General features: G+C 34.0%; 2 protein-coding genes across 2 annotated transcripts; one reads left to right on the top strand and one right to left on the bottom strand.

Moving 5' to 3' along the window:
• Positions 1-11983: 11983 nt before the first annotated feature.
• On the top strand, positions 11984-12850 carry LOC132273375 (uncharacterized). The gene has a single exon (XM_059774337.1). The coding sequence runs from the start codon at positions 12199-12201 to the stop codon at positions 12700-12702; it is 504 nt and encodes a 167-aa protein (XP_059630320.1). The 5' UTR covers positions 11984-12198; the 3' UTR covers positions 12703-12850.
• Positions 12851-13537: 687 nt separating this feature from the next.
• Positions 13538-24855, bottom strand: LOC132274585 (histone acetyltransferase of the MYST family 2-like). Its single transcript, XM_059775899.1, has 9 exons — positions 24464-24855; positions 23478-23566; positions 23147-23206; positions 21314-21523; positions 19355-19423; positions 18822-18983; positions 15753-15846; positions 15463-15605; positions 13538-14069 (listed from the first exon to the last, which is right to left on the bottom strand). The coding sequence occupies exons 1-9, from the start codon at positions 24759-24761 to the stop codon at positions 13866-13868; spliced, it is 1329 nt and encodes a 442-aa protein (XP_059631882.1). The 5' UTR covers positions 24762-24855; the 3' UTR covers positions 13538-13865.
• Between the last annotated feature and the right edge of the window lie 516 nt (positions 24856-25371).

Below are 25371 nucleotides of genomic sequence, written 5' to 3'. Positions count from 1 at the left end.
TTAGAGATCATAATTTTATGAAAATCATCATTCATGGATCCAAATTGATAAATGCATATGTATATATTATTATATGATCATGATGTATGTATATTTGTGATTGGATGATGTTAATATGTGTTTGGGTCATGGATGAAGCTTATAAGTTTATTGAATGTAATTTTATCTTTGGATGAATATAACTAAGGCTTCGATTTAGCCGTTTGAAAGTTCAATAATGTAATTTAATTTTTTTCATTGTATTTCAAATTGTAAATATTTTTAAAGCCATGAAATCTTCATCAAATGATGCTATGATGCTTCAAGAAGGTCCAGGAGGGTTAAATTAGGTTTCAAGAATTTTCTTGAATTTTTTAGAAATTTTTTGGAATTTTTCTGGAATTTTTAGGGTCTAAATTTAATTTCTGGAAATTTTTATCAATTTTCTGGAATTATCGGCGATTTTCCGGCGACCGGCGAGTCGCCGACGGCAAAGGATGCGCCGGAAGGTGGGTTGATGATCCGGTGTGGCGAGGACCACATGCGCCCACACCAGCAACCATCAGATCATCATTTGTGGCAGAGATTGATCAAGTGTGGGCAGGCTCACAACGCGAAACAGGAGCTTCCAATCAACAGGCGCGTGTGGCGCACACGCAAAAGCTGCTTGACCCAAAAGGCGCGTGCCAACGCATGGAAGGCGCTGGCCAATTCCATACGCACGTGACACGCGCAGCAAGGCCCTACCAGCGCGTGCAAGCGCGTGGGAGCGCGTGGCACGCACTGGGAACCTTCTAGAGCGCGTACAGGTACGTCAGATGTGTTTTGGGGCATCCGATGGTACGTAGGGTCGTGTACCAACTCCCTACAGGTGTTAACAAGCCGTTGGTGGACGCCAGTACAACTAGAATAGTATTTAATGTCAAAAGCTAAATCAATTGGCCATTTCATTTATTTGTTTTCTGTCATTTATTTATTAATGTGATGCATGGAATAATTTAATACTGATTATTATTATTCATGCATTGGATCCATGATTTTTATCTAAATGACTTGATTTATATTAATTAAATTATGAAGATAAATTGGATTTGATTGCTAATTAATTTGAGGGCATTTATTGGGAAACGAAAAATTATTTTTGAAAATTATTTTTAAAGTGTGCCTCAAATTAAATATTAGTGAATCATTTAAAAGTCCAGTTATTTTCTAAATTTAATTGGATTAAAATCAAGACGTTTTACATGCAGTATATCATGGATATGAATAAATGAAAACCTTAATTATAAACGATTAAAAATTGAGTGGGAGCGGGGATTTTTATACATTACCCCATGGCCTTCGTTATTAAAACCATTGTAATTAGATCTTCAAAAATAAGGCCCTACGCATAATTTGAAGAGTCTTAATATTACAAGAATGGTTGTCTCATGAAAATAAAAATATTAAATGTTTATTGTAATTAGATCTTTAAAAACAAGGCCCTACGCATGATTTAAAGAGTTTAGATTATAATGACAAGATATTTAATATTTTATTTTTCGTTGGAGCATTAATAACGTTATACACTCAATCTAAAATCAATAATGTTAGCTCCCCAACGGAGTGATCTACACTAGGTGATTTTAGAAAGGTTAAATATAATCGGGAATCATTTCATATAGATAGATAAGGCATTGTTTTAAGAGATATGGAAATGATGGGATTTGCCTACCAATAGAAATAATGAACTTCACCAACCGAATAAGTTATTAGCGTATTAGTTATCCGGTTTTTCATGCAGTGGTTAAGGGACCCACATATTATTATTTTAATGGAAGTGCTCACCTAATAGCAAATGAATCCCAACAATAGTAATAATGAACTCCTCCATCAGGATAAGTTATTGACGTATTGATTGTGTGATTTATTATGCTACGGAGTTGAGGGACCCGCATTAATTAAAAGGGATTGTTCACCAAAAATGATAATGATCTCTTATTCTATTGAGATTTATTATATTATGTGGTTAACAAACTCATTTTAATTTTAAATATGCATGATAGTATTAATAATTCACCTTGCATATTGTATGAATGCATTTATATTCATATATTATGTTTAATCCATTTTATCTGCTTGCTTACATATTCAATATATTTGGACCTTATTTATATTGACTTGAAAAAGAACTTAAATATTTTATTCACAACGTAGTGGTACAAAATATATTTACTACTCCTAAACTTAATCCTTTTACTTTAAGATACCCAATAGAACATTAATGCTTTTAATAAGTAAAATAAGGCAAATGATATGACTTAGTGCAATATTCTAGAGTTTATCTCGAATACGCTCCAAAGTTAACATTTGCATTATTTTATTTTCTTCAAGCATCATCAATGAGATGTTTTGGTGAGATTAGATAGAGTTTATACCTTAGTACTGTGTCAGACTTGATTACTATTAAGATAGTCTAAGAAATTCCAGTAAGAGATCGTATTTTGAAAATAATTGTTTATTATTTAAAAATTTAACTGGAGGTTAATAAGGCTGACTTGGATGGTAAGTTTCAAGTTGACATGGTTATTGCCTTGTTACCAAAACTCGTTTGACTCTTTTAGAGTGAACTAAATGAGGAACCAGTTTAAGTTCACACTCGCTGATATTCTTATAAAATTGGTAATAGATAAAAGGATAATAAAAAATTATAAGTATTACTATCAATCTAATTTAGTCTATACCATCTTCTTCTAGGCCCAAGTGGACGGGCAAAGGAAAGAAAAATGATGATAATAGAACTAGGCTAGCACAAAACATAGGTATCCAAAAGGTTAAAGGGAATAAGGCAGTGTATGTTGAGGGCGAAGGAAACTGTTTCTTTTGTCGCTAGCTAAGACACTAACGGACGAACTGTCTAAGCAATGACGTGGCATAGGAAAATGTATATTTAATCATTGAGCCATGTTATGTGGTTGTATTTATTAATTCCTGATGGATAGATTCTGGAGCCACTAAACATGTTTGTAATTCGTTGCAAGGATTTCAGGAATCCAGAAGCCTCGATGATATGGATTTATATTTGTCTTTTGACCTGATGCTAAGGTTGTAGCTAAGTCAGTGGGAGTATTGTATCTGAAATTAGAGAGTATGAGGATATTAGTATTAGAGAACTATCTTTATGTACACATGTTAGACGCAATCTAATTCTTGTTTCACTTTTGGTTTATAAAAACTGTGTTGTTATTTTATAAAATTGGTTTTTAAAATTGATTAGATGTGCGATTGCTTCTGGTGCATTGAAAGATGGTCAATATACTATAACTACAAACTCTTAATATTTGCAGGATGTAAAAACTAATGTTGCATCTTCTAGATTGAATGTTAAGAGAAATTTTGTTATTCCTGACTTATTGTATTTTTAGTGTCTATTATTGGGTTGTAATCAGTCAAAATGAGATTCAAAAATTGGTCAAAGAAGGTTTATAACCTAGTGAGGCAGGGGAGCCTAAACCAAACTTGTGAATCCTGTTTTGAAGGATAGATAACCCTAAGGGCTTAATCAGCTAAATGAAATAAACATAAAGAACAATTGGAGTCGGTACACACTGACACGTGTGGTGGTCTTATGAACATCCAAGCAAGACTACTTACGTTTTGGATAAATTTATCTGATACAACACAAGTTTTAAACTCTTGGTATATTCCGAAAGTGTCAAGATTGATGTGGAGTACAGATTAGGTAAACTTATCAAAACATTCGATCTGATCGTGAATATGAGTATTTCTTGGGATAGTGCAAAGACTATATGGTCAATGAGGGTGTTGTGTATCAGTTTTCTGCAATTGGCGCTAAATGGATTTAGGTGTCAAATAGGAATAACAGAATTCCGCTTAACATGGTTAGATCTATGATCAATTGTGTTACATTATCTCTTTCATTTAAGAGTTTAACATTAATGATATCGATGCGCATTTTGAATTGCAATCCATCTTAGTCTGTCTCAAGGATATCTTTTGAGCTGTGTTTTTTACTAAATCTTAGTTTGAATCACATGCACATATGGGGTAGTCTTGCACATGATATGGATAAGTAAGTTGGAAGCAGATCATATGCGCTTGATATGGATAAGTAAGTTGGAAGCAGATCATATGCATGATTAATTTGATAGCTCCTCTAAAGGCATTATGATGGATTATTTTATGATCTCAATGATAAAAGTTGATTGTTTACAATCACTGTTTATCTTTAGGAGGATCATATTATGGATCATATACCTAGTAGCATAATGTTAGAGAATATGGTATGAGTACCAGTTGTACCACAAGATGAACACACTTATTATAGAGATTAAGAATTATAGATGAATTCCCTATTGATGCATCAGCATTATCTAGTACACAAATTCCTGCATCGGTACGTTGATGTAGTGGGAAGATTATCATCCAATCCGACAGAATCATGTTTTTAGGTGATACCTTTATGGACATTCTTGCCAAACATGAGTTGGACCCAGTAAGCTACACGAAAGCGTGAACCGATATGGATACAGATCGTTTTGACGAGTTGCTATGAAATCAGAGTTGGAATCTATGTATTTTGATAAATTCTGGGATCTTGTAGAACTTTCTAGTAGGGTGATACTTATGGAAGGCAAGTTAATTTACAAAAAGATACCAGAAGATTTCTTAGTGATTAAATCATGAGTGTATAAGGGAATGTCATCATTTTTCTAATTCTATATATATTGACATCCTACTCATTTAGAATGATATGGAAAGTTTTGTCATCAGTAAAGAGGTAATTGTTTAATTATTTTGAAATGAAGGATCTTCAAGATGTAAGCTATATTCCTAGGATCAAGCTTTTGCAAGATCAGGTTAAAAGGAAAATAGGCTTATCTTAATAATCCTACATTGATAAAGTTTTGACCAGGTTTGGTATGCATAACTCAAAGAATGAGTTCTTGCTTGATTGATATCGATTGCTCTCTCTATTAAGTAGTTTTCCAAGACTAGCAGAAGAGATTGAGCAAATGAGACTAGAATAATATGCTTCGGCATATGGGAGTCTCAGATATGCCATGGTCTATACCAAACAGAACATCCGTTACATGGTAGGGATAGTCAGTAGATATCAGTCCAATCCCGGACTTAATAACTGGTTTGTTGTGAAAATTATCATAAAGTACCTTAAAAGAACCAATGATCTTATACTCATTTATAGATGTGATGATATGGTCCTAGTCAGGTATGCTAGTTCTGATTTTCAATCAGAAGTAGATACTATGAGGTTCATGACTTAGTGTATGTTCTCTCAATGGAAGGGAAATCAGTTGGTAGATTGTGAAGCAGATTTTAACTGCTGACTCAAACCTACAGGTAGAGTCCATTGTAGCCTTAAAGGCGGCAAATGAAGCCTTTTAGTTTGGTCTCACTGATTTAGAGGTTATGGAATATACTAGTCTACCTATCAAGCTATATTGCGGCAATAGTGCAGAAGTAGTTCAAACCAATTACCCAAGGTTCCATAGAAGACAAGGTACACTGAGAAGAAAGCATCATGTTCTACATGATATTATCTGGCAAGAAAATGTATTCGTGGCTATAACATTGCGTTGGAACACAACTTTGTTGATCCATTAACAAAGGTGTTATGATCAATAGTTTTGATCGTCACCTGGATAACATTGGAGTTAGACGCAATCCGAATTGGCTACGAGAGCAAGTGGGAGCTGTTGGGATTTATATGCCCTGATATAGCAAATTCCTGTTTTGATTAAAATGATATATGTTCCTGACGTATCTGAAATATTTATGCTTTATACAATTGATGAATTCAATGTATTATGTTTCGATTCATTATAGAATTGATAGTGTCCACTTGATTACAAGAGATATTTATATATGTATGTGATGGCGATCGATATATGAATGTAAATAGTAATCATAAATTGTTTATAGTCGGTAATTATGGATGGACTCATAATTAATTAAGACTTAAACTGGATCCGCGTTAGGTTAAGATATATTGCGAAAGCCGTCGTATGTAATTGCTCCCTATCACTGTCATGGCATTTGACTCTTGACCGACACTTTGGGTAGTTATGTAATTAATAGTTATAGGGTTATATTTTCAATATTTGTATCATTGCTACTTGTATTTATTTTGTATTGATTATGATTGATCACAAAGTAAATTCTAAGGCCTTCGTGTGTTTTTAGACAAAATAATTTATTATATATTTATTTATTTAAATTATTATTTTTGTCAAACAAATGTTTTATTGTGATCGAGTTAGAAATAATCAAAGGTGGCAAAATAAATATATTAATTAAGTAGTCGGATTGATGGCTTTATTTATCCGATAACTAATTATGCATAGAGGGGTCAAAGTGCAACGTTGACTTAGAGGTTATTTATTATTTAATTGGAGTTCAATAAATTTCTTTTAGTGGAGTAAAAATTAATTTATGAATTAATTGAATTGGATCCATGGACCGGGCCAATTATTAATTCATTGTAGTCAATAAAATAATAAGCCCAAAGGATTCTCACTCATAGCCCAACTTGATATTGGAATCCTATTAGATTTGAGACATGTAAATTAGAGATTGAGAATGATTTATTATTTCATTTTCTTTATCTTTATGTAGCCTATATATATACATGGTCTATGTATATTTTAGGGGTGATTTTTGAAAGAAGGAAAAAGGAATATATTTTTTCTTTCTCTAGATTTTAAGGTTTGTTTTCTCATCTAATGGAGGCTCCCACAAGCCCAGTTTTCCAAGGTCGTTCATGATGGCTTATGAGTGATTCCTAAAGGCAAAACTATTACCAAGAAGATGGAGATCCATGGAGATGGTATCTAGCAATTGGATCCACAATAAGTGAGAATATTCATTTTAAAGGGGAGGTCTAAGGTTTACTCAAACTTTGATGTAAATATTCAATCTATTAATTGAATGATACATCATATTTTATTTTTGTATAAAATTTAATCAAGATCTTTGAATCAAAATTACTGGAAAAGTTTCTAAAACTTGTATGTTTTCCAATAGTACTAGCCGTCATATAGGAAGGATGATGACTATAAATAAGGTGCATACGAATTTGTGGTAATATGCATAGAATTTGACTTGAAAGCTGAGTGTATGAAGCCGCTAAAAATTATATAGAGAATCGTGTAGGAGCTTATTAGTAAAAGCTAACTGTATGAAAGTTTGTAAGTGTTTTTGTTAATCTAATAAAAATATATATATATCTACCGAGAAAAAACTAACATTTCCTCTTTGAAAAGAATAAGCTTAATGTAAAGACGATTAAAAATTAAAGAATTATGTAAGGTTATTTAATTAGTTAAAATATTTATGTGAAAAGTTCTAGGGTAGATCTTAGCGTTTTGTTATAATGTCAGTCATGCCGTTATATAAGGAGGATGATGTCTACAAATAAGGTCTATGCTAATTTGTGCTAATATGCATAGAATTTTACTTGAAAGCTGGGTGTATGAAGCTGTTAAAAATTATAGAGAGAAAATTTGATGGTAAAAGTTAAGTGTATGAAATTTGTAAGTGTTTTTGTTAGTCTGATAAAAATATATATATCTATCGAGAAAAAACTAACATTTCCTCTTTGATCCGAATAAGCGTGATGTGAAGAGGAGGATAAATTACATAATTTTTTTTTTTTTTTAATGAGTTGATCAGAATAAGCGTGACGTGATGGAATGTTAACTAAATATAAACAAGAAAGACAACATAATGTTTGGTTATTAATTTTTTTTTTTTCAAATTCATAATTGTCCTAATGATAATTTCTCGTTCTCCTTTTGTGACCTATGAAAAGATAAGTTCACATATCAGCAATTTATAGGTCCTAACCCAGGAAATAATGTAGAGAAAGTAACCTTTAACATATTAACATAAATTGCTCAAAACGCAGAAAATCTAAAAGGACAAACAAGGAATTAAAAAGTCCGAAGTACACTACTTATGACAAGCATCAAGCCCAATCCAATATACAACTAAGTCCAGGCCTTCAATCAACCAAGCCCAATCTCCTTGAATACTTCTCGTCTCTCTATAAATTTAGCTTCTGATTTCCTATTCAATGAAGTTGTAAATAAATATTCTTTTACTCTCTCTCTCCCCATTGCAAAAAGAAAATGCAAGATTTGAAAAAGGCATGCAATTTTTGGAAAAAGAAAATCTGATGTTGAAAATAATATTTTTTTGTTACTCATAGATCCACAACTCAATTCCTCCACCAAATTATTCAACCTCAACTTTGAAGTTGAACTTTTATTTGTAGAATTTCTATTTTCCAAATGCATTTCATTTGAAGACAATTCTTATGCTTCTTCATCTACTTATTTATTTGAGATATGGTGTGATAGTCCAGTGTAGGGCATGAGATGCTTTTGGCCAAATGCTCAGGTTTGAATTCCCATTCCATCAATTAACACGACGTATCGGCCGATTTGTAACCCTTTTACAAGGGTCCGATAGTGTTACTTTACAAACTTTCATGAACCGACTGGTTCGGCCGGCTTACATCAATATTCGCCTAAGTCCGTTATACTGTGATCGCGAACAACTGCGATTGTGTTGCATACTTTTGTGTACATTTGTAAATTAATCCAACTCAACTTCATCATCATTGTAGATATTTTCTTTTTTTGGCAATTTTGTTCTTGAAAGAAAAAGGACTTGTCATATCAAGAACCTTGTTATGTTTTTTAATTTACTCTGTATATTGATCATTAAATTGGCAAAGAAAACCCTCTTCTTCTTCTTTTTTTGTCTCTTACTATTTATATTTTTTCTATCAATCCATCCAAGACAAATGCTAGCTAGCAAAACATAGATAAAACACTTCATTGGGATATGTGGAAACAAACAATTTACAGTGTGTATGTGTATATATATATATATATATATATATATATGCAGGGCAACCTGCAAACAAACACAACAAAATTAGGGCTATTATCTTATGTCTTGGGGACTGAACTTGTGGATCTGAATCTGCTTCTTCTTCTTTTCACTTTTCTGGTCTCTTTATAGAAAGGCAACAGATGGGACTCCGTTTTTAGTGCTTTTCAACAACTCATTTTATATGTATTTTATTTGTACCTTCAATTATTTGAAAGCTCACACAGTTTAGAAGCTATGGACCTATGTGGTTAAAATTATTTGTTTCACCTAATAATTTAATGCTTAGTTTAGAAGATTTTTTAATGCTTAGTTTAGAAGATTTGGTCGTGGACAAGTATGTTCATGTTGTACCAAGACAATCTCTGCCACAAGCAATTTCTAGGCACCTTCTTTGGCTCAAAACATCAACCACGTTCATTTAGTGATGTTGCATTGATACAATATTGTGTAAATGTTGTTTTGGTTTCTCCTAAAAGAGAAATAAATAGCAAAAGTCTCATCATAGTCAATTTCAGCTTGTTGAGGATACCCTTTGCATACCAATCTAGCCTTCTTTCATATCACTGCACCCTTTTCATTCATCATGTTTATGAAAATCCACTTAGAGCCAATGACATTTTTGTTCTCCGGCCTTGGCACAAATCATACTATATTGGCTTCATAATTATATAACGTATGACGTGATATTTTATGTAATTTGAAATTGGTTATTACCATTTTGAGCAAATGGTAGTCTCGAACACATTCCTCGGACTCTCCCAATCCAAAACGGCCTCGATCCTAGAAGGATTGACTAAAACTCCCCCTCCAGAAATAAAATGTTCCATAAACTTCACTTTCGACAACCAAAACTCACACTTTTCATAATTAGCATACAAACGATATTCATTCCAATACATTAAAGTCTTTTTGAAGTCAACCAAATTGTAGCGAAGAAGAAAAACATCAAGAGCCGAAAGCAGAATCAAGATCGATCGTGAAAATAAGATCGATTGTACTCATTCTCAAACCGGATATCAAAAAACTACTCAAATAATGTACCCGATAAATTTATAATATATTATATAAGACTTCATTTTTTAGACTTTATAACTACTCATTCTAAAAGATGAGAGGAAGAGTTCGAGCTCGAGGGTGAATAAAAAGTGTGTGAGCAGGTGTTTCTTATTGATGAAACAAAAAATCTATTCAAAGAGAGTTTTTTAAATATTCCAGAATATTAACAATGTAATACTTTCGGTAAATAATTATTTTTTGTCACCGACAAAAAAAAAAAATAGAAATTTTTATTGGGAAAATATATTACATAATATATTTCTCTAAGAGCATTAATTTATTATTATTATTATTATTTTTAAAAAGGGTGAATTCACATAACAATCTAACCTATTTGTTGAATGGAGACAATTAAAGTTAAACTCACACGCTGTTTAAGGTCATCGTTTCGGTTCAACAAATAGGTTATACTAATCCGCTTTAAAATCATTTCTCTTTTAAATTTAGTTTATCATAATTTGGGAAAATAAATTTAACTGAAAATAGACATTGTGAGGCTGTCCCAAATGGACCTTTCACATGCCCTCACATATGGGTGTGTCGGGCGAAATGTCTACACCTCCATTCATGTACATTTTTAAGCACGTGATGTACATGTGGTTGGGCACCCACTAATCGGAGCCATTAAAATTAATCAGAGCCGTTCACATGGACGACTGAGCATATTATTATCATAATCGATCGGATCCAATGATCAAAATCTCCTGGCCTACCCACCTTATCTTGTTAGAATTTTTTTTTTTTTTTTTTAAGAGTGTCCGGGATAGCACGACTCCTCAACAATTCGATTAATTTTCAAGAATACAGAAGGGCACCTCTTCACTCGGGCCGAGTAAGTCACTGCGTGATAGCAAAAGTTAGCCACAAAGAATACTCAACAGTACTTGAACCCGAAATCCTAGACTTATTAAGTTCCAAAGTCGGGTAAATAAACCGCTATGCCATATTCAAAGTGAATTATCTTATTAGATATTGATGTCTCATTTCTTATCATGTGCATTATTCATCATGGTAATTGTATTTTTTTTTTTTCACACAGCGAACAAAGAAATACAAGTATATACATACATATATATACACACATATACACAAAGAACATATATACATAATTACGTATATTATATGAAAATAATATATATATATATATAAAGGTAATAAAAAAAACAAAAACGAAAACATCCAAGTCAAATCTTGAATTATTATGCATATCTGTATAAATATTAATGAAGTTTACTGATGAATATTAACCCAAATGATATAAAATTTGAAACACCAAAAACATAATAATATCTGAAAATTTTGGTGGAACATCAAATTATATATAGATATACACACAAATACAATTATAAACTTATAAGGCTACAAGTATACATCCAAAGGAGTGGCCTGCCTTCATAGATCATATCTCCCCAAGGAAATAGTCTTTTACAATCTCAATATAATATATTTTTTAATTGGTGTGGAATTGACTAAGACAACTGTCACACACACACACACACAGTTCACAGTTTTCAACACTTTCTACCCAAAATCACTCCAAATTTCAAAGCAAGCGAGAAAACGTATTATACACTTTCACTTTGAACCAGTGCCGCAAAATTTACATTTATATCCATCATATTTTTCTCTTATTTTAAAAATATATATTATTAATATCAATAATATTATATAAAAAAAAAAGAAAAAATAATTATTATATTAATTACCGTTAATGTTATTGTTTTACTCAGTTTGCATATGATCACAATCTACCTATCTATCTCTCTCTATATACACACACACACACACACACACACACACACACACACACATGCATCACTTTCCTACAAAGAAAGGGTCTTTTACGTTAATAATCTACTGTCTCCAATTCCTCGTCCGGTCAATGATATATTCTTAAAAGAAAATTAATTTGTTTATCCATTTAAGGTCATACTTCGGGACTAGAGAGTCTTTGTTCTTAAAATACATATACCAATAAAATAAATAAATAAATAATTATGTTTTCCAAACTATACAGCCCCTTTTTTATTTTTTACTACGTTTGACGACCTCTCTCTCTCTAAGGAAGTTTGACACGCTCAACCCCCTCTTCTTATTAATCTCCTGTCCTCCCATTTCTCTCCCTCGACACCAATTCTCTCTCTCTCTCTCATACACACAGTAGGTATTTCTTTCTCTCTCTCACACACACATACACACAATAGTATTTAAGCTCAAGATCGAGATCAAGAGAAGCTAGAGATGGGTAATGGATACAATCACCATCTCCATCATCAAAAGCTCCAACACAGAGGCACATTCTTGCCAATGCTGTGTTCAAGGACATGGATCAAAGACGTGCATCTCCCCAAGCTATGGCAACGCCGCTCCGGCTCCTCCGGCGAGCCCACATCACCAAGAGTCAGCTGCATGGGCCAGATCAAGAGGAACAACAAAGTCACAGCCTACACCAAGACAAACCTCAAGTATCATAATTCCAACAAGCCCAAAAACCTCCTTCCCGCCAAAACTCACATTACCACCACTAGTGGTGGTGGTGGTAGTGCAAGAAGATCCAACTTCAGTGACCATTATCACAATTATGTTCCGGTTAATATCGTCGACATGGATCCACCACTGCCGGTGATCAAGAGGGTGCAGCAACCGGCTGAGGGGGGCCGCGACGAAACCAGTCTATGGAAGAGGAGATCTGGTGGGATGGCACTCAAAGGTTTACAGATTCATACACCTAATGGTCATCATTAGAGAATTCAATTTGAGGTATTGTTAAGGAAATAGACGTGTAAATTTGTTGATTTTGGGTTACAAAATTGTACTCGATGGATTATTTAAGTGAATGGTAAAAAATGAGTGTAAATTTTTGAAAGTCATTTGACATGGTCTTGTTTGAACAGCCTAGATATTCCTTTCTTTCTTTCTTTATATGGCTCCTCAGTCACGGTCAGTCAGGATTGCTGATGGCAAACAGTGGCATGATTTGGTCAAGCCACCTAAATATTATCGTCACTCTTGTCACTTGTATGTAGATCAATCCACCAATGGGCATAGCCCAACCAATGAAGGGTAACATTTTAGGTGTGCTTATTTACTTTAACTTTTAAAAAATATAAAGTAAATTCATCACCCAAAGTGGATAGTCACATTAAAAACTTTCACCTCATATCTTGAACGTCGGGTCAACCCGGTTCGAAGTAGATGGAGGTGAAAATAAAAATGGCGTTAGCAGGAAGGCAGTGAATGGTGATTCAACATCATCGTATAAAGCGGTCGCACTCTATGATTCAACCTCATTTTCTCAGGTGTAACAAAAAAAACTCATTTTCTCAGGTCTAACACTCCAAACCTTTATTCAGATCAAATTTTTAGGTCAACACTGATCCATGTCACGCCAACTCATATCTAGATTCAAACTCAATCCATGAAATTTTAAATTCAAAATCAGATCTTGTTTTAAACACGCCCATTTCAGCCCCCATTAACAAGAACTATGAGTCAAGCATTGCTCCGTTGAGGGCAAAGGACAAAACAAAAGGCTTCAGTTTGGTTCTCTTCTTGAGAAGGGAGACTAAACAAACTACAAAAAAAAAAAAAAAAAAAATATTCAGTAAGCAAGTAGTACACTGGGTCCAGCATCGTATCATACATTTCCTCATTACAACCAGCTATATATGGATCAGCTTTTTGTTAATAAATTTACAAAAATGACTTGTACACCAAGACATTCAAGAACAAATGGTTGAGAGATCTAATATTCTACTGGTTTCATACCCTAAATTTTTTATTTATACAGACGAGTCACAGGTCAAGCTACATAGCAAAGACAACTTCAACCTCAAGACCGCCACAGGTCAAGCTAGACAGCAAAGACAACATCAAGATCAAGTCCGCCACGATCTAGATGGTAACCATCAACCTTGTTCTTTATAAGGAGTCCATATTAGTTTGCTAACATCAACCTCAAGACCACCACGACCTGCGGCTTTCAGATGACGATCCAAGACCTTGGGATCTGCACAAATGACATGCTGCCCTTTCCGGTATTGAATCAATTCTAAGCTCTGAAGGGTGTTCAAAATATCCTCTGCCTTAATGGCTGTCATGTCACTAAGCTCCTGCAGAAAGCAAGTAATCAACAGCAACAAGTTAGAAAACAAAATAATATATAAACCAAGCATATAAACAATAAGAAAAGAAATCTATCAAAATTCCAGCATCAGGACATGTTAATACTTTTTCTCTTGCAGCCATCTGTTTGGGCAAATTATTCACATAATTATTTTGACTAATACGTAACACCCACACACAAAAGACAAAATTGTTAAGTACCTAAGGCCCTAAGCGCCTTGAAAGAGTGTATATACACACACATAATTGTTCTAAACAATTAAAAAATGGCATGTTAGGCTAAACAACACAAAATCTTACATTTCAGGGTATTAATATATAAACAAATGACAAGGTCAGCGTATAATAGATAGAAACCATAGAGCGTTTATATCAAAATATTAGAATTCACTTAAAAGAAATAGAAGTGCAAGCTAATGTGATCATATAAATAATATATAACAATTTTCTGTTAAAAAATCAGAACTCTGGCGCAATAGTGTCATTATGCGATTGAATCCACATTCATGGACCTCATGGTATTAATGATCTAAGGTAACAAGAAACCCTCCTCTATATTATTCTTTTCTTCCAACAACAAAACCCTCTGAATTCGATTTCAAAAAGCAATTAGAAAAAAATGTTGAAATAGGTATTGGATTTAAAAATCTCTAAAAGCCAGATCACAAGGATTTGGGATAAAAAAGAAGATGAAGATAGAATCTAAGGATTCCGTTAAAAACAGAGGTGAATTGCTGCTGCATCCGAGCTCTGAACGCCGGTTCACATAGCGGTAGAAAGACCTCAAACAGACAGATCATGCGACTGTGGTAAAGTATGCATTAGAAGCATATATTTAACTTAAGTAGACGACAGATGGGCTTTTACACTACAGTATTAAACCATTTTTGGCATTGCTGGGGCTTTTGACACAGAAACATCTACTGCAACAATCAATAGAATAATAACGCGAAGAAAGAAAATGAATAAAGGCAAGTTTAAAACTCCAATATATTGCATTTGGTTTTCCGAGGGATCGGTATTTGACAATATATGGGAATTTCATTTACTAAAAATAATATATTTGTGGTGATGACTCAATTCCAGAGGATTGTTAAATGCCTGCAAATAATAAGCATCGCCATCAAAAGGAAATGGAAAGCACTATGGCAATCTCAACTTCAATAAGTAACAAGTTCTGGAAAGAACCACAGGGAAATGGCCCGGGTAATATAACCACCCCTCCTATCTAAGAGGGAGGTGATGAGTTCGAGCCCTGTAGTGTGAATTTGTGGGGGGTGTGTGTACAAGAATTTATCTAACCCAAAAAAAATTATAATAAATAAATAAATCTAAAAAGAACATGGAGCAAGTGGGGCTGAGTCAAATTCACATTCATACCTTGATAGAGATATTTCCCTTGTGCTTTTTCAAAATATCTAAAAGAACTCGTGTCCAGTATCCTCTGTAGCTTAACAGCCCTAGATCTGAAAGGGGTCTTTCAGGTGTGCCAACCTTATTTTCTTTCTTGGACAGTTCATAGGCTGCACCATGTTTGAAATGACATTAGGCAATTGTTTGCAATTGAAAATCACTGAAGAACAGTGAACTTAAATTGTGTCTCTTCATATTAAAAATAAAAGTAAAAACACGAAAGAGAGAATGCAGGTTAAATTAAGAAGGGAGCTTACAAAATGCAATTAAGAACTTCCCATAGCCTTTCCTCTGATAGGGCGGAAGAGTGAGAATGCAGGCTAAATTATAGGACTCCTCTGAATGCTTTTCCTGCATCATCAGACAAAGCATAGTTTAAGCCATTTTACTTTTCTGGATCATTCTAACCTCATCACCGACAGCTTTTGAGGATTCAAAATGTCACAAACACCCTTGTGCTATAAAAAAACAAATAAATAAAATGCTACAGTTAATATTTACACAATAACTATATCTATATAAGATAAAAGGTTAAACGGATTATGGGTTGCCTTAAGTGAAAGACCAGGCAAAGAATGGTACATGATGCAGCAACAAATGCATAAAAGGTCAGAAATACTCTCAAAACTTCCCAGGAAGTTTCTGATAACATTCAAGGACTCGACATGAGTAAGCTACACAAATTACAGAACTATAGGAGCAATTGAGACCTCAAAAACAATTTATTAGGAAACAGATTATAAGATTTATTCCAATGCTCACTAGTTCATATGATAAAGTTCATAAAAATTAAAAGGCTTTGCCAGATGTAAACTTGGTCATTAGCCAAACCCACTAAATCCACCCTTATAAACTTTGATTCAACCATAACCTGTAAGATGAAAACTAAGAACTTTGAGTTGTCATAGCTGCAACTTATAGCTAAGAATTAAAATAATCAAATTTATATGACAAATAACTCCGTAATAAACTACCAGCCTAAAATTCATTTTTAAACAAAAATTCCGAATCAATACATTCTATGATAAATTTTTAGTTGAGCCACCCAGCAAAACACCCCACCTAACCACAAAAAGTCACATACCAAATGTTTAACTGGGTATATATATATATGCATATATTTATACAACACTCGACAAAAAATGCTAGTAATTCAATTACTAAAATAGAGGCACCACAAGAAGCCAAACCCAAGTACACGCAGGAACTAAGCACACAAAAAAGGGTTGCACAGGCCCTCAAAAGACAAAAAACCAACACCTCCTTATTACATTTCATTAAAATAAAAATAAAAAGTTTTTGAATGCCGAGTAAAAGTAAAAGACGAAACTGCTTCAGTTAAGATCCTGGCAACCGTACATCTTGAAAAGATATTCCTATTTCTTTCCCTTCCAAACTCTACCAGCTGGAACCAACCACCCCCCCCCCCCCCCCAAAAAAATAATAATAATAATAATTAATTATTAATAATATAACAGCCAAGATTCAAGAGGTTTCCTCACTCTCTGGTAAACACATTGTACCCTAATGAAGAATAAATTATTTGACTGTATCTTCTGTCTTCTACACGTTCAACTCCAGTTAGGCAAATCATTTTTTCTTCTTGGTCCAATTGACAACGATAAGAAATTTTTCTCTCAATGTCATCCAAGCAAAAAGTAAAAGCATTATAAATTTGACCATAAAAGTACCATTCTTTCAGGCCAGCCACCTTAATGCAAATTTTAATAACAAGCAAGCAACACTGCTTTATAGTTTACACACTACCGTTTGGTATTACAAATAGAGAAGGTGTGATCTTTGACTACAAGAATTTAGCAAAAGGTTAAATTTTCTCTACCAGGCACTATTATTCAATTTTCTCTTTTCCAGCATCCGTCACATGCAGGGTTCATTGAACCAAACCGATGCTTAGAAATTATGATTATTCGAAATCTGAAAATCACCTCACGGCTTGAACTTCTGCTACAAGGATTACAGACCCCCACACCCCAAAAAATTAAACCAAGTATATGAACTTGTTCAACAACCTTTTATAATTAAAAAATCCTCACAATTTATTGTCTTCTTTGTGAGAATTGAGTAAGTCGCTATTTTATTTCTGTCACTAGATTTGCATCCAAAAGGTTCTTAGGTACTGAAACCTACATATCAATATGCATGTGATGTTTTTGTAGGACACTAGAAACGCATTTGATGCTTAGAAATTATTGTATGCATGTCATAACATAATTTGTGAAGGAGGAGGAGGAGGGGAGAGAGAGAGAGAGAGAGAGAGAGTAAAAAAGAAAGTAAGAGCTGGCATGCGATCATGTCTTCAAAAATAACAATGAATCTTTTAGCCTGTATATATCAATTGTGACCACACTACTAGTTATATTAAAATCACAGCAAAATTCATCATAGTTTCTCCCTCTCTCATGTCTATATAAACCTGATATTTTCAAAGTTCTCATAGGATTAATTTATAATCATCCATCAAAAAATTTCAACTTATACACAAAGATATTTCATTACTGTGAAACAAGTCTCAACTTTCCAAACAATAATAATAATACTAATAATAATAATAATAATGCAGCAATTGCTGAAACCCAGAAGACCACTTCATGAGTCCCTATAATTGATTGGTGATAGGTGTGATGATCCCAGATAAAAATTAATTCCGCAGTCTCTAAGATAAGAATTGGATATAAAGAGTGTCTTTATTGTTTCATTCCAAAACCGATGATGTGGTCTACGTAAATAGTATTTTGAAATATAACTATAAGAATAATAATAAACTTCTAATTTTAACTCCAATCAATGCAATAAACCGAAAACTGCGCACCAGGGCCAAAACAGACAGGTTTTATGATAGCAAAATAATTGAATCAGATTGTAACAATCCACATATCAAGCTTTCAGTATGAAAGCCAATCCACGAATAGACAGTGGGCCTAGAAGAATGCTACCTGCATTAACATAACATTTCGAAAAAGGTATGCATCTTAGAGTTTTGGATCGTAGGTACCAGGATATTTATTACATAAGCCATGTACAAGAAACCATTAGCAGCTATGATTCACATTACAAGCTGTAATTCAATATGCATATTCACCAAAGGAGAAACTAATCATCCATTGCATAAGACAACTGCATGACACGTCCAAATGAACAGTGTAAGACATCAGGTAATACATTATGCTACATAATGTTCTCATAAAAAAATAATAATAAAAAAAAAATAAAAAATAACTTCCAACAAAGTACACTATTGAAAATCGGCCAAGTCAGCAACACGTAAGAGAAGTGCAGTGAAGCAATGCAAGAGTAAACTGAACTACCTTCGAAAAGTAGCCAACCATGTGGCATCCTCGATCATCACATTCACACAGCACATAAAAGAGAAACAGGTCAACGTCATAATAGAGGGTCTTGTGATCAAGGAACAATTTCGCCAGATAGCAAAGGTTTTGTCCATAAACCTTGTTCTTTTTTCCATCAACCTGCTTCAAAACATTGAAACTAAGGAAGTTAAATGCATGGTAGAGACAAGATCAGAACAACTAAAATTAATTGATCCCTTGAAAGTGCAAAGACATTACACAATGCAAGAGTAAACTGAACTAGAGAAGCAAGAATAATTAGGGAGTACTTAAATATTGTGATACCAAAATGAATTACTAATTGCGTGTCTGAGATCTTCATAAAATAAAAAATAAAAAAAGAAGTGCAAGTTAGAAAATTGCATAAAAACTGTAATTGTAAAAAAAAAAAATATTTTAAAAAATGAGATGATGTGTGAGCTTTTGACCATGATAATAAGCAATAAGAAGACAATCATAAATCCAAAAAATTAGTGGAAGAATGAGTGTACCTCAAACATTGACAAGGTACCGCTTCGATATATTTCATCGCCAGGGGGATGCTTGAGGTCACATTTCTTCTGCAGATAGAGAAAAAAATATATTAGAAAAAATGAATGCTGTCTCTTACATCTTCTGCTCCTTTACATCTTAAGATCAGCTAACAAAGAAAAGAAAACCAACAAAATAATAGAAAAAAATCAAAGTAAGTGTTTATCAAAAGCATGAATGTCCACCCCTCCACCTCCAACCCATAATTATAATATATATATATATAGAGAGAGAGAGAGAGAAGATGCATGAGATTCAAATATTATTCTCAAATGTCTGCCAATTCCAGTGAGGCAAGTCTACACTTCTGTAAAGCATTTTGTTGTCATTGATGTTGTATTGAACAAAAGAAATAATCCCAAATCAACTCAGCTCAACAAAGCTTCGCTCCAACTATTTGGGTTCAAATTTCAGATATATGGGTCTGAAAAAAGAAAAAAAAAAGAAAAAAAAAGTTGACCTTTCTCAACAATGTTTAGTTGTTCCATATAAATGCTAACCCGGCACGCGTACAGGAGAGGGAGAGAGCAAGCCCAACCAGGGGGTATGCTAGGAATTGTGAGAGACGCATGCATACACACACAGGCGCCTCCACAGTTGATTCTAGGGAGTTTATAATGCCGCTTCAAATGTACCATGATCATTTGCGGTGAGCTTCATTGATCGATGAGAGAGAGAGAGAGAGAGACCAACTGCAGGGCGCGGGAGAGGGGGGGGGCTATGCAGGGATTTGTGAGAAGCAAAGAGAGAGAGTGGCACCTCTACAGTTGATTCAAAAGAGTCTCTAACTGTTTCCAATGTACCATGATAATCTACTACAATGAACTGCATTGATTGACATTTCAAGGGTCTGTTTGGCAAATATTTTTGTGAGAAGCAAAGAGAGAGAGTGGCACCTCTACAGTTGATTCAAAAGAGTCTCTAACTGTTTCCAATGTACCATGATAATCTACTACAATGAACTGCATTGATTGACATCTCAAGGGTCTGTTTGGCAAATATTTTTGTGAGAAGCAAAGAGAGAGAGTGGCACCTCTACAGTTGATTCAAAAGAGTCTCTAACTGTTTCCGATGTACCATGATAATCTACTACAATGAACTGCATTGATTGACATCTCAAGGGTCTGTTTGGCAAATATTTTTGTTTCGCGTTTTTGTTGTCATATCGATGGAAAACATAAAGTAGCAAAAGAATGTTTTGTTTGTTATGTTTCGCTCAGTACCACATTTGTTTCACAAAAAAGCCCAATCCAAAAACTAGAAAATATTTTTCACTTGTTTTTGCTAATCAGCACTACTTTTATTTTTAAAAAAATAAAAAACAATATAATGTAAATGCCATATTCTTTTACAATCATCTGAACATTTTTTGTTTTTTGTTTTTTTATGAAATATTGGGCACAAAAATTAGTTACCAAATATGTTTCTATTTTGGAACAAATCACAACACAACAAAAAAATTGCTTCCATTTCATATGAAATTGAAAACACAAAAGAAAAATGTTGTTAAAAGGGCCCCTAAATTTTTTTTTTTTAGGTTACCTTTTTCCTTTTTCTTTTCTCTTACATGTTTATCAGAGTTTCTAAAATCTTTGATTTTTAAAAACCTAAATCCTAAGACTTCCAACACACTTTCAAGTTGGAAAAAATTAGAGTTTTCTAAAACCGAAAAAAGTATAAGCTGGAAATAGTTAGAATTTTAAATATTTAAATACTTGGTGCTTTTTGAATTTGGGAGTATCCAACTACAACTTCTAAGTATGTGAGTGTGTTGTGAGTATAAAACTACAACTTCAGTGCAAAATACTGATGCGGGTAATTAATACCACCATAAAACTTTCTTCCTCTTTATAAGCGTTGCATGCCATAATCTGAATTTTATTAAGCAAACAAACTAGAAGAATTCAAGCAAAGCTCACCATATGCCTCTGAAGCTGTTCTTTGCGTTTCATGAAATTGAGGCAAAACTCACAGAAGTACAGCTTCAAACAGTCATTGTATTCTGGTGGAAAGGGGGAGAAGTACCATGTCTCAATCTCGTATCTTCCAAGTTCTATAGTTGCTATATTTTTAACTTTCGTGAATTCTTCATGTTCGCGCAAGCTGGCAGCATCAAGTTCCTCATGGCCCTATATATATGAAAAGTATATCTTCAGATTATCTTTCTTCAAAATGCGAGACGAGATAAAACTACAGGAAGAAGAGAGCCAAAGCATGATAGTTGTTGAAATTCTATTCTACTTAAAATATATATGTAAAACTACATGAAGAAGAGAGCCAAAGCATGATAGTTGTTGAAATTCTATTCTACTTATAATATATATGTAGTTCCATCAGGCGTGTGTGTGTTTTCCCCTTTTCATTTTATTTTGTCGGTGAGCGTGCGTACGCGGGAAAGAGAGAGAGAATCAATATGTCAACATATAATGATGCACAAATCTAAAGTAAAAATCTTAACCACTCGATGCTTATCGTTATGGGTGCTAAATCTCTTAGAACTTCTCAATACATTAGGAGTTTCCACTTATAAATGAAAATTTACAGAATCGGATTATTATTTCTACAGCAGATTAAACTTGTTATAGACACTTCACGAATTGTGAAGAACCCAACTCAAGCACAAGAATTTACTTTCACACTGAACATTTACGTCCAATGAAGAAAAGAAGCACAATAAACAAAGAAAGAGGAACATATTTCCTCAGGTACATCCTTGGCTCTAGTTTGTTGCATGATGTTCAATAAGACAGGAGAAATGGCAGATAAACGATGATACCTGTACTATTTGACTGGGACTATAGCATAGAAAGAAAGGTGGGGGGGGGGGGGGGGGGGGTGGGGGTTTGGGGGAAGAGAGTAAGGTGCTGTTTGATAACTCAATTCATAAGGTGCTGTTTGATAACTAAATTCACAAGCGCTTATTCAATTAAGTGCATTTGATAACGCAATTTGACCATCACTCGAAACGGTAAGCACCGGGATAAAATTTTAACTGGGACATCACTTACACTATATGCTACTCAAATTTCAAAAAAATATCAAAAAAACATTTTTTTTTAATTACCACTTAAAATTCAGCACTTAAATTTTCAGGACTTGATTTTCAGTTTTATGATTTTATCAAACAGCACCTAAATCTTGCAATAACACAGTAGTGGCTCCATGTCCCATGATTCAGCGACTAGACAAATATGACATATAGTTGCACACAAATATGGTATTTGTACCCAAATCAATCTAATCATGAATTGCATGGGAAAGGAATACTCTAGTGGGGGTGAGATAGAATGCATTTTACCGACATAAGTGAACAATGGATGATGAATCATGAATTCAATTAAGTAACGTGTGATGAAACCCCAATAAACAGTGTGTGAAATATTATTTATCATAAATTTTTTTTTGACAAGTGAGAAATATAATTATCATAAATCAATCACTTAAATGAGATGTTTCACCATAAGGGAAAGTTATTGCATGGAAATATATTAATTCCTTTCCAGGTTTTTAATTATAGAGGGTATAGCTACCAAACATGTTCCATGTAGCATGCATACAGTGATCGCCCATCAAAATAATTCAACAAGGACTACTTGTTTACGCCATTGTTTAATTTATAACATATTTAGTGGTGAAAAATCATCATATAAACTGCTGCCATCACATTTTTCTACACAAAAACAGTAATGATGACAATAAATTATACTGCAGTTATAAAAAATAAATTTGGTAAACACAATGATCTTGCATACCTCTACATGTGTCTCGTCAATCTTGCGTTTCTGGTGGCGCGTCATTTTCAAGCTTGTTACCTACAAGCCTCAAGGTGAGAAAATTAGGTCAAGATCAAAGTAGTGCCAGAGCGTAAACAAATTTAAAAGGATAATATCTCCAGTAAGACTATCATAAAGATGGAAATCATGGAAGTATAACTTTCCCCAATAACCCCCAATAAGTTAGCTCAGGGGAAAAGAAATGGACATTTCCAGCAGAGTCAAGTCCAAGAGAATCTCTACTTCTAAACCTCGACATTCAGGACAATGAAATAATTCGAATGTTCAAGGAAAAAAATATAAACTGTACCTTGTCCTCCACCTTTTCATCCACAACAGTCTCAACTGAATTAAGGTCAAGTTGTTCAAGTTTAACCCACTCATCAAGCCTCCTATTGACTGTCAAAGAAAACAAACAAAAAGAAGGCAAAAGTAAATGCAAAAGAGTTGAAGATGAAAAATCAAATCGCAAAAAATTATTAAAACTAGTCTACTACTGGAACATGCATGACCAGCATACAAGTTCGGGTTTCAAAAATAATTCTACTCTCTCTCTCCAACTAAATTTTTCAATTTTCATCAGCCCAACACAAGATTCATGAAATTCTGAACTCCAAAATTCATGTACAGATGTATGACCAAATGTTTTACACTGAACTAAATACCAATCACCTCCCAATTCCAAATGCCCAATTTAAATTTTTGCAACCTATTCAGAATTCTAATTTAATCAAATATAACAATAAAAACAACAAATCACATTTCTAATTAACCTATAACCCCCACAAAGGAAAGCTTATTGAAGCCCCAATATTCTCAAACTTTCTCTCAACTACAAACCTTGCCAGCTAATCAAAGTTAACTCCAAAACCAAACCCCTAAACCTAAACCCTAGTGCCCCTTTGATTGCATGGAAAATTATAAATCTTACTCAAGTGAACGTAATACACTACAAATTGGAACATCTCTTGTTCATTGCAAAGTTATGTCCGGAACCAAACCCCTAAAGCTAAAACCTAGTGCCCCTTTCGTTGCAGACAAGACAAAAAAAAAAAAAAAAAAAAAAAAAAAAAAACCCTAATTCAACTGAACCTAAAACAATTGATGCTAATTGAAATATTTCTTCTGTTTTCTCCGCTTTCCTCGCAAGAAAGATACAAAAATCCTATACAGTTTAAAGAAAAAATATTCAAAGTACTAAAAAAGAATATCTTGCAACAAACATAAACCCTAATTTATCAGTTACTCTCAATATAGAAATTGCTGCGAACTTTAAAGTGTGTTAGAGATTCTAACATTCGGTGTAGTGAACGTAGTACTCGTAATCGTTGGGCCCTCCGATCTGCATTTTCCGCCGTTCGATGACCTTGACCGGGTGATACTTCGAGTCCCTCCAACGGCACATGACGCGAGTACCAACCTCGAGAGGAAGCATACTCGATCGTCTCTTTCTAGAAGTGTCATTTTCTGGCTGAGATCTGCCGGAATCTGGAGGCGGAGTCAGAGGTCCGTCACCGCCGGGCAGGTGTTGGTCGCCGTTTAGGGTTGGGGCTAAGCCGTTCTCTGCTTTCGTCGGTGTGTCTATCGAACCCATTCTTTTTGTTTGAAATTTCGGAAAAGAGGCCTCCTGAAATTATCGGTTGTGCCGCGATCGCAGGGTGTGCGTTCCGAATAATTACACGATTCCCCCAAAGCATATCATAATTACACTGGCAATTTGCCCAGTTTGGGATTGCTTTTTAGCGTTTAGGTGAAGTTATAAATGGTAGGCAAAAAAGCATAAAACCCCTCTCAAGTATTAGGAATCAGCATAAAATTCCCCTCAAGTATTAGGAATCAGCATAAAATCTTCTTGAATTACAAAATCGAGCAAGTCAGTCCCTCAACTATCAAAATTGATCAGTTTTACCCCCTGGCTATCCTTTCCGGCTCATTTCTTGCACAGATGAAGTGCGTGAAGTTACTTTTTGATAGAATTCCAAAACTGCCCTTACAATATGACCGATGTAGCCCTGTCTCTATAAATAGGCTCCAAACCTCATTTCTTCCTCCTCCAACAACAGCTCCCCTCACCGAGTCCTACAAATTCCTCCATATATATATATTCTCCACGTATATATATATATATGTATATGTAGATATATGTTTACTGTTTAATATAAAAATTTGTATTTTCTTAAAGTATATAGTGAACATGTATTGAT

Source organism: Cornus florida, unplaced genomic scaffold, assembly GCF_030987335.1.
Source record: "Cornus florida cultivar Cherokee Brave unplaced genomic scaffold, ASM3098733v1 CherokeeBrave_3.0.0_Hap2_Chr09, whole genome shotgun sequence".
Classification (NCBI taxonomy): Eukaryota; Viridiplantae; Streptophyta; class Magnoliopsida; order Cornales; family Cornaceae; genus Cornus; species Cornus florida.
Note: the sequence above shows the minus strand (reverse complement) of the source record. Positions and strands in the feature narration are given on the sequence as shown.